The 10,603-nt window shown below is 46.9% G+C and overlaps 1 protein-coding gene across 4 annotated transcripts in view; it reads left to right on the top strand.

Moving 5' to 3' along the window:
- Positions 1 to 2,036: 2,036 nt before the first annotated feature.
- Positions 2,037 to 10,603, top strand: part of LOC135575225 (NAD-dependent malic enzyme, mitochondrial-like) — a 22,264-nt gene continuing 13,697 nt past the window's right edge. The window contains exons 1-2 of one of the 4 annotated variants that reach the window (XM_065044632.1): positions 2,037 to 2,097; positions 6,120 to 6,250. In XM_065044632.1, coding sequence (XP_064900704.1) covers positions 6,143 to 6,250 — 108 coding nt within the window. In that variant the 5' untranslated portion in view covers positions 2,037 to 2,097; positions 6,120 to 6,142. Of the gene's footprint in view, positions 2,098 to 2,815; positions 3,023 to 6,119; positions 6,251 to 10,603 lie in introns of those variants that run through there. The other 3 variants (XM_065044635.1, XM_065044634.1, XM_065044633.1) reach the window with 3 other exon arrangements.

Here is a 10,603-nt window from a genome sequence, read left to right as displayed (position 1 = left end):
ACTGATGATCCGCGGTCAAACGCAGCTTAAAAAGAGGCTCCGGATCAAAAGCGGAGAAATTAAAGAGCACGAGTGCCAAACCTGTTGTGCTGGTTTGACTACGACGCCTGTTCACGGTTATATGAGTCACATCTGCGCTATTAGTGTAAAGGTAATTAGTGGTAGCTCTGAAGAGGTAAAGGAGTCAAGGTTTTGGGGAGAGGTAATGACTTTTAGTGGAATTAATCTAATAAAATGCACTATTTTTCTGCCTTGAGGTAACAATCCTCTTTACTGCCCAGTGTTTGCTATAGCATCTTAATGTAAATGTGAAGAGTCAATAGGGTCACCTCTGTATAGAAGGATTAATCGAACCATGTAGTTAACCCCTGTTTGAGAAGCTGGGAATGTTACAGAAAGGAGAGGCAAAATTATCCCGAGGATGATCCACAATAGAGAGCGGAGCCGGGACAGTGGAGGAACATTGAGGGCTGATCCAGTTTGGGTTATCAGGTCTGGGTTGGGTTATCAGGTCCAGGTTGGGTTACCAGGTCCAGGTTGGGTTATCGGGTCCAGGTCAGGTTACCAGGTCCAGTTTGGGTTATCAGGTTCAGCTTGGGTTACCAGATCCAGGTTGGGTTACCAAGTCCAGGTTGGGTCACCAGGTCCAGTTTGTGTTATCAGGTCCAGTTCAGGTTACCAGGTCTGGGTTGGGTCATCAGGTCCAGTTTGGGTTATCAGATCCAGTGTGGGTTACCAGGTCCAGTTTGGGTTATCAAGTCCAGTTTGGGTTATCAGGTCCAGGTTGGGTTATCAGGTCCAGTTTTGGTCACCAGATCCAGTTTGGGTCATCAGGTCCAGTTTGGGTTATCAGATCCAGTGTGGGTTACCAGGTCCAGTTTGGGTTATCAAGTCCAGTTTGGGTTATCAGGTCCAGGTTGGGTTATCAGGCCCAGTTTGGATTATCAGGTCCAGTTTGTGTTATTAGATCCATTTTGGTTATCAGGTCCAGTTTTGGTTATCAGGTCCAAGTTGGGTTATCAGGTCCAGTTTGGGTTATGAGGTCCAGTTTGGGTTATCAGGTCCAGGTTGGGTGAGGAGGTCCAGTTTGGGTTACCAGGTCCAGGTTGGGTTACCAGGTCCAGGTTGGGTTACCAGGTCCGGGTTGGTTTATCAGGTCCAGTTTGGGTTACCAGGTCCAATTTGGGTTACCAAGTCCAGGTTGGGTCACCAGGTCTAGTCTGGGCTATCAGGTCCAGGTTGGGTTATGAGGTCCAGGTTGGCTATCAGGTCCGGTTTGGGCTATCAGGTCCAGTTTGGGTTATGAGGTCCAGGTTGGCTATCAGGTCCAGTCTGGGCTATCAGGTCCAGGTTGGGTTATGAGGTCCAGGTTGGCTATCAGGTCCGGTTTGGGCTACCAGGTCCAGGTTGGGTTATCAGGTCCAGGTTGGGGTGTCAGGTAGAAGGCTGATCCGTATCACAACGTCGCTCCACGATGGTGCCGCCCACCTGCGGAAGTTTAAGATTCGTTAAGACACAAATCACGGTCCAGAGCTCCTCACCACACCAACCTCCCTCTTGAAATACTCGGATCAGGACCAAAGTCCAGATTTAGGAGAGGATTTAACCACTACCAACGGGCTTCTGGGAGAAAAATGCTGATGCACAAGATGCTGGCTGGAAATAATATCTCTCTGTCATTGTAAAAATTGCTTTAGACCTTGCAGCAAATCCCATTCCCTGGGGGGAAGGTTTTTCATATTACGACACAGGTTTTAGACAATCATTCTCTCCCGGGGAAGTTTATATTGCAGCAAGGCGTTAATTGTTCGTTAGATAAGTTGGGCAAGACTTAGGCAGACTTAAATATCAGGGGTTGAAAATGCAGAATATCAAGTGCAGAATATGCACTTCACGATACGCCTCAAAATCACGATTAGAAGAGGAGGTTTTGATTAAGCGGCTTTAGATATTTATTGTTACAGTTCCTATAGCAACTCCGGCGCGGCGCTTGTCTGTACATCTAATGATTTATATCTCGTTAGGTGCCGGAAGAGAATGAACAGCTTTAGCATTTTGGATAATTGGATGTAATTGGAGAGAAGGACAAAATCTCAGGTGAGCTGAGCAGTTGCGTTTTAAACCATCAAACCTTTCGTTTCCAAACGCTGTATAATTAATTTCAATGAAGTATAATTTCAATTATATATAATTTCAATTAAGGTGAGACGGGTGTTAGGACAAATAGCCCTAGATTATTACAAAAAATGAGGTTTATTTCAGAGGATGATTCCCTCTTTTTCTGAGGTGACCAACAAGGTTGGATGTAAAGTTCTGAAGTAAAGCAACTTCACAACTTGAGGCTTGAAACACTCAGCAAATAAAGGTTGAGTTCAAAGGAGAATCTCTTCAGAACAGCTCTGTAAAAAGAGCAGATGTTCTGTGAATAACTTGTAATTCTAGCGTAGTTTTCCCAGGACAAATAGAGAGCGGATTAAATTGATCCGTGTTACAGCCTTGCTTTGGAAAAGCTCTTAAGCATCAGAAAGTCCATTATCTTGTACTGTGGAAGCAGGATTTTTGACAAGATGTGTTCATATTATTGATTTTATTGTTTGTTTTATTGGGAGGGCCCCCAGTATTAAAGGTAAATGCGCTATATGGAGGAGAACGGCTTCTCCTCGTCCCCGAACAACCGCCATTCCCTCACACAACCCCAAACCCGCCCCCTCCTCGCTGATTGGCCATCTGTCCGCTCTGTCAGGGCGGGGAGCCGCAGGAAGGATATCTCATTGGCTGAGCGCCGCTTTGGACCGGTGGGAATTTTCCGTCTCACTGGCTGCGCTGCCTTGTCAGTCACGGGGAACGCCCCGCCCTCCGGGGTGTCCCTCCCTGGTGCCTCCTTGTTTGCTCCATTCAGTGTTGGGTTCCGAGGCGGACGGAGCTCCGGCGGATGGGAGGTGCTGTTGCACAATAGAAACAGCTTCCTCGGCCAGCATCACTCAGAGGGCAGCAGCTGCAGGAGGAGGTAGATCCCGCTCTGGTAACAATTTTAGAATTGCAGTGGCGTACGGAAGGTGTCTCTTCCCACACGCGTATCCCGGGGGCGTTTTCTCCAGAGCCTTTCAAACGTCTCCCCCCCGGGCCCTACGTGTAGCCAGGGTGAGGAGACCCCGTTCTCTCGGTGCTCCGGCCCTTGCGGGGGGCAGGACCGGCCGGGCCCGGCCGTGGAGCAGCCCCGTCCCGCCGGGCGGGGCCGCGGGGCCGCCGGGGAGCGAGGGGCCGGAGGATGGAGGGAGCTCCGTGTCCCCTGCCGCCCATTGAGGTCACACCAAAGCAGCAGCTCGCCCTTCCCCACCCCCCCAAACCCCGTTTTTTGGGAGGCCCCAAGGTTCGGCCTGTTGCGGGGAACTCCCCCGGGGGACACCGGGACCGCTGCCCTGGGCCCGGCAGGTGGGAACCACCAAGGGCGGCTGTTTCGTTTTAGGAGAAACAGGCCGTGCGTCGCTTTACCCGCTGTGTGTTTACCAGCTGTCAAAATGGGTGACAAATTCCGCCGCCACCCTCAGAGAACAAACCCGAGTTCCCACATCCCCAGCTCCTCAGCGCCGAACTCTTGTGGCCTTAAAACCTATAAAGGCAAAAGTTGCGAAGCGCCAGAGCTGCCGGTGCGGCGGCCGGAGGGGAAACGCCGCCTGGTATTTTTAGTTTATATTTATTTTAGACCCGTGGTCCTCGGGTTTTGCGTCTTGGCCGTTTGAAGAAGCGGCTGTTGGAAATGCTTCTGTGTCAGCAGCGTGAATGCAGACAAGACTCAAAGCTGGTTTGGTCCCTAAACTGAGAAAGGAAGCTGCCAAAACGCGTGGTCGTGCGCCGTGTTTCTGTGTGTACTAATTCAACGTTCGTCCTTACTACTGGTGGCAGCACCTTTATCGCAACAGAAGGAGCTGGTGACTAGTTATATACACGTAGTTTTTCAGATTCTTCTGGGATTTAAGCAGGAAGCTTTTAAGGAGTCCAACCTTTAGCGCACAGTGAGGTTTATAAGGGGTTAATCGCTAAAGGTGATTAATTCTGAATTAGCCAGCAGCTCGTGCTTATGGCTGAGGATTCTCCCTTTTGTAAGCATGTTGGAACATCCTCGTTTCTCTCTTAAATCTATCCAAAACAATCTAGATTTGGTAATGAAGAGCTCTAAGACAGGTGGTTACCAGTTCTCTGGAATATAAGCGGCTTTCTGGTTATTTCCGCATCTTTCCGAGGCTTCTGCAGGAAAGGCTTTAGTCCTGTGTATGGAGATGCGTTTACCTTTACTACTGGGAGTGGAATGTTTCAACCCTCAAGTTGTGAACTTATTCACTTAAGAACCTTCCAAACAACTTTTCTCCTTGTTGAATCAGTTCCCTCAGAATAAAAGGGACGAAAAGCAGTTTCAATATGACCCGCTTACCGCTGCCAAGCGTTTTATTAGTGACACCCCCCCGGATGTTTGTTCCTTATAACCTGCAGATGTCGAGGTACGTTAGAAACATCATTTAAAATGAGTTTGCATGGGGATGCTCCCGATATAAAACTGAATTATCGCCTTGATCCGCAAAGCGCGGGACACAGGGAAATGTTGCTTTCTTGAAGCAGAAATCTCATCGGGAGAGACGTTTAAAGCTAATGTAATAATTCTAGCCTGCTTTATCATTCCTGAAGTGATGAAGCCAGCTCGCGTGTGCCTGCTTTGTGTCATACTTGGCTAAGCAAGGCTTGTCTCTTTATTAAAAATTAATTAGAGACTAGACTAGTGGTGCATCCCCACCAGGCTTGGGATAGTGTATATTACTGGATAGATTGATGTGGCTACAGAAGAGACAATAATGTCTTTAAGCACCGCCAAACCAACCCAATAAAAAAGGAAGAGGCCTTAAATATTAGAAACTGTGCGAACTATATGGTCTGGAATGGATAATTCCAATTTGTGTTGTCAAGAACAAGCTGCTTTTAACTCATAGGTCCTGGTAGTTTCTGTGCACGGAAGAACGACTGGAACTGTTTATTTCCACAGGATTTCACTGACTTATATTTCTAGGCTGCAAAGTCATCCAGCGCAAGTTGCTGGTGAGAGATGCTACTTAGAATTAAGGACCTCGCTTTAATCAGCGGCTCGACTGAGCGACGTCCCTTGTAAAAAGTCGGGTGAAATTTCCCTTCCGAGCGGCTTTTGCAATGTTCACGAATCCGGAATTGCGGCGGCGAAACGTTTGCTCCTAGATAAGGGCGTTTGTGCACGTTGGTGATGAGTTTGACCTGGCCAGACGCCTCCTGATAAGGCACAGACGCCACCCGTTGGCTGCTGGGCCGGAGAGTTTAATTCGCTTAAATCACGACACAGCGTGGACGTGGTAATTAGCCAAAAATTAGCAGTTTGGTGGTGCACGCAGGCTTGTTTAGTCCTTACTGTTGTCAAGCCCTAATTCCTTTTTCTTCTGCTTAAACCACCACCGTCTCCAGCCTGACCTCTACAAACCCCACCATAAACCCCTTAAAAACGCAAAGCGGCGTCACCCAACCCTTTAATCTCCTTAAAAACCTCCTTCTTGAGGCCTTAAATCCAAAGGGTTTGGGCAGGTGGCTTGTTCTTGTCACCACGGAGCTCTTGGCGCTTCTAAGTCTTTTTCTCTTGTTGATTAGAGAGTTAATTGATTAAACGAGGAGAAATCTGGGCCACAGTCTTGAAATGCTCGTTAGTTCCGAGGAAGTAATTTGAATTTCATTAGAGGAAGATAAGGTGTGGTGATGCTCGGCCTACTTTTGAACTCCTTGTTCAAATTACGCATCATTTTTAACCTCACCTGTATGGATCGAGATGGATTCGTGATCGCCTAACGATATCAAACCCACAATGAAAACCACTTAAGACTGAACCTAAAGGCCGGTTGTTTTGCGGCACCGATTTAATCTTGCTGTTCCGATCCTGATTTTCAGCAGCCCTTAGTTCTAGTTGGGTTTAGGCCACTGCTGGCTGGTTTAGGCTGGAATTATCGTGTTACAAGCAACATCTGTTTGTAGCGCTGGCAAGGTTTCCATTCCTCATGTCTCTTTGAAACCAAATAGCGACGTTACTCTGAATTCTTTTCTTTTCCTTTTCCCAGGGGCGGTAGAAAAGGAAGAAACGATGTTTTCTCGCCTCCGAGCAGCCGCCGGTCCCTGCGCGATGGCGCGGCGCGGCGCACACACCAAAGAGAAAGGCAAACCGCTGATGCTAAACCCGCGGACGAACAAGGTTTGGAGCGCCGTTATTTAACGGGGGCATGGGCTTCAACTCTACCAGGGGAAATTTAGGCTGGAGATTAGACAGCAATTCTTCACAGAGAGAGTGGTCAGGCATTGGAATGGCTGCCCAGGGAGGTGCTGGACTCGCCGGCCATGGAGGTTTTTAAACTGAGCTTGGCCATGGCACTTAGTGCCATGATCTAGTCAATGGACTGGAGTTAGACCAAGGCTTGGACTTGATCTCTGAGGTCTTTTCCAACCCAGTCCATTCTGTGTAATTCACAGCGATTTCCACAACCCGACCGCTTCTTTCTACCGAATACAGAATTCTTGCTCCTCACCGGCGTCGTTTTGGGGCTGGTGGAATCCAAGTCAAGCTTTGGCGGATGAAAAGCCTTAAGTTCATAGCTTGCAAAGGTTAATTGTGAATTTAGTCTTGCTTAGTTCCCCACTCAGTCTGTGACTGTGAATTGGGCCTGAGCCACATCAATAAAAAAACATCCCCGTGCAGAGAGTCGGGCAGAGAGCATCTAAAAATAAGCCTTGAATGGAGCTCGCCTGGCAAATAAACATTATATTCATTCCATGCGTCGCAACTTCTCTTAGGAAAGTGTATTTTTTATTCTTTCCCTTCACGAAAGTTTTGCTGTTCCCCCAATTTTTATCCCTTTAGAAATATCGAAACAATTAACGCGTAAACTAAACCACGTAAGAAATGAGACGAGGCCTTTTGATATTTGAGCTGAGCTGGCTAAAGTGGCCAAGAAAGGTGACAAATTGAACTGCCTCTAACAATATTTCCTGAGCTATCGGAGCTGGACTTGCATAACTTTATCCTTTTTTTCTTAAATGTTTGGCTCCAATGTGTTTTTTTGGCAAAAAATGATTCCCAAATATCCTGAAAAGACGGGAAGAAGTAGAAAATATAGACCTATAGTCACATTTCTTACCATTTCTTGCACGATGCCTCAATACGCAGGTTGTGAATATGAAGAGCGAGCTGGGAAGTTTAGAGCCCGACTGTGAAAATCAAATGGGGATTTTCATGTTGGAGAAGGAGAAAAGAATAGATTGGTGTGATTTATCAGAGTATCTCGAGACTTTTCGGGGCTCCAGACAACTTGGATGTGCCACTGGAAACGATTTCAAGGCCTGGAAGCTTTTTTCAAGTGCTGATTACGCAACAAACCCAATAAATGGTGCAAAGTGCTTTACCCTTTGTGTTCTCCTTGCTCACAGTGCGATATATATATATAAAATACACATATTGTTATCTTATTCCCCCATCCTTACCTGTCTCCTTCAGGTCTGTACTCCGCCTACATGGGCTGGTTGAGGTTTATACGCTTGAAACTGAGTTTATTGTCAGGGCGGCTCGGAAAAAGGTCACGAGCTATATCGGTAACGCCCTTGATGTCGCAGCCAAACAATCGCGGAACATACTGTAACTGCATCGCTGGCATCCGTGCGTGTTTACTGTCTTCCATGATGTTTGATTTCTGCAGGGATTCGAGTTACATTTAATTGGCTCCAGGACCTTTTATTCTGCTGGCAGCATTTGGAGCTCGTTGGGCATTCGGGATGCTCTTCGGACAATCTAATTTGTCTAGCGCCGGCAATTAAAATGGTATTTATGTAGCGATAATGCTTCAGCTTCGCACTCAAGGACCAGGATTTCTTCTAGATGATCCCTGACCCTTCGACCATGAATAGTCTTGATCTTCACCCTGGAACATTATTCATAGGTTTAGTTTCTTTGTGCATATGCTTGGGCACTTGTGTGCAGGAATACATGATAAATTAAATTCACTGGTGGGGTCACAAGCGGTGGTTTAATCCCAGAGAACTGTCCCAGCTTATATAGACCATAAATCACAGTTTAATCCCTATTCATTCTGAGCTTTTTCAGCCCAATTTATTGTCATCTACACCTTCCTGAATACTTAGAAATGCTGCGAGATTAAATTGTTTAATTGTTCTATTAATGAAGATGGACGTGACTTCTCTGACTCCCGGGAAATATCCAAACAACGTGTTTCTGATTCAGATTAAAAACCCAACGAAAATAAAACCAACCCAAAGTTCAAGCGAATTGGACAAAATCAATAGGATAGAGCTTGAAATACCACCAGCAGTTGCCAATTGACCGTCAATAAAGATCCTAGAAAGTGCTAGAAATGGAAGATTTACATTGACTTTCGAAAGGTAGAAATACCTAGAGATCTGCGTGCTTTTAAAGGGAATTAAACGCGGAAAGACGGGGCTGTTTAATCTGTAACCGGCTTTTATCGCCTCGCTGAAAAGGTGCCATAAGAGCCAAAGGTGGCGGGTAATATTGCGCCTCATTAAACTGGGTTAGTTAAGTCTGGTTTTGGGGTTTTGTACTGATTTATAGGTGGTTCCGCACATCCGGAGGTGGCACAAGAACCGGTGGCGTCTTTGCCTGTAGAGATCTTGAAAAGTTTAATAACCTGGGTGGTTTCACAGACTGAATCATCCAAACCCTCCGGTATATATATGATTCTGTTTCGGGAAGAATAAAGATATGCAATTGAATTCAAAAAATGGAGGGGAGAAATCAGGGGAGATTTCCAAATTCTATACTGAGAAACATCTCTGGCTGAAGGGAAGAAGCCAGAGAGTCGTGGTCAATGGGCAGAGTCCAGTTGAGGCCTGGATCTAGTGCAGTGCCTCAGGGGCAGTGCTGGGGCCGGGATTGTTCAAGATATTCATCAGTGATTTGGCCGAGGGAATAGAGTGACTGTCAGCAAGTTTGCTGGTGACACCAAGCTGGGAGGAGTGGTGACACGCCAGAGGCTGTGCTGCCATCAGAGACCTGGACAGGCTGGAGAGCTGGGCGGGAAAATGTAATGAAATAGAACAAGGGCAAGTGTAGAGTCTTGAATCTGGGCAGAACAACCCCAGGTTCCAGTGTAAGTTGGGGAATGAGCTATTAGAGAGCAGCGTAGGGGAAAGGGACCTGGGGGTGCTGGGGACAGCAGGGTGACCATGAGCCAGCACTGGGCCCTTGTGGCCAGGAAGCCAATGGTACCTGGGGTGGGTTAGAAGGGGGTGGTCAGTAGGTCCGAGAGGTTCTCCTGCCCCTCTGCTCTGCCCTGGGGAGACCACACCTGGAATCTTGTGTCCAGCTGTGGCCCCTCAGTTCCAGCAGGACAGGGAACTGCTGGAGAGAGTCCAGCGCAGCCACCAAGATGCTGAAGGGAGTGGAGCATCTCCCGTGTGAGGAAAGGCTGAGGGAGCTGGGGCTCTGGAGCTGGACAAGAGGACACTGAGGGGGGACTCATTCATGTTTACAGATATCTAAAGGGTGAGTGTCAGGAGGATGGAGCCAGGCTCTTCTGGGTGACAACCAGTGACAGGACAAGGGGTAATGGGATCAAGCTGGAACACAAAAGGTTCCACTTAAATATGAGAAGAAACTTGTTCCTGGTGAGGGTGGCAGAGCCTGGCCCAGGCTGCCCAGGGGGTTGTGGAGTCTCCTTCTGTGCAGACATTCCAACCCGCCTGGACACCTTCCTGTGTAACCTCATCTGGGTGTTCCTGCTCCATGGGGGGATTGGACTGGGTGAGCTTGCCAGGGCCCTTCCAATCCCTGACATTCTGGGCTTCTGTAATTTGATTATATCTTCCCTAAACCGCTTGCTTTGCATAGCAGAGCTCAGTTCAGACCAAACCGAGCTCTCAGTGCCAGTAAAAACTGTGGATTAAAAGACTGTGATGCTATGATTCTATTTGAGCTCGTCTTAACTAAAAAAGAACTGTCAACGCTTCGTTTTACTCACCTTATTTTTTAATTTCTTGTTGCAATGAATGTCTCCGTGTGGCCGAACGAATTAATTTGCGGCCTTTGAAGTGCGCTGGGTTTTCTCTTCCATCCGCCTTTGAGGGGACACCTGGTTTTTCTGAGCTGTAAAGAGGATTAAGGAAATTAATTGCAGTGAAAGTCAGTGGATAACGCTAAGAGAAAGGACACCTTGTACCGTGGGTCAAAGGACACCAAAAAGTGACTTAAATTGAAATTATTACAGTATTACAGCTTAATACCACTTAAAAATCCACTGTGGGTCATGTTCTTGTAGCTCTGAAAATCCAAGTTGTCTATAGACTGGAAAAATGGGAATAAACTAAATCAAGATGGGGAGTTAATACGGAAGAGCAGCTGGATGGCTGCGTAGTCGAAACAATATTAAAAGTGATTTAAATAAGCAAAGAGAAACATTATATACAAATTATTAATCTCTTTAATGATATTTTTGCCAAAGGAGTAATTTTATTAGTTAAAAACCAGTCAAATACGCTGATTTATATGAAGCAGAGCCTCCAAACTCGAGATTTATTGTGA

The sequence above is a fragment of the Columba livia genome, chromosome W (genome assembly GCF_036013475.1).
Source record: "Columba livia isolate bColLiv1 breed racing homer chromosome W, bColLiv1.pat.W.v2, whole genome shotgun sequence".
Lineage (NCBI taxonomy): Eukaryota > Metazoa > Chordata > Aves > Columbiformes > Columbidae > Columba > Columba livia.
This window is presented reverse-complemented; position numbering and strand designations above follow the sequence as displayed.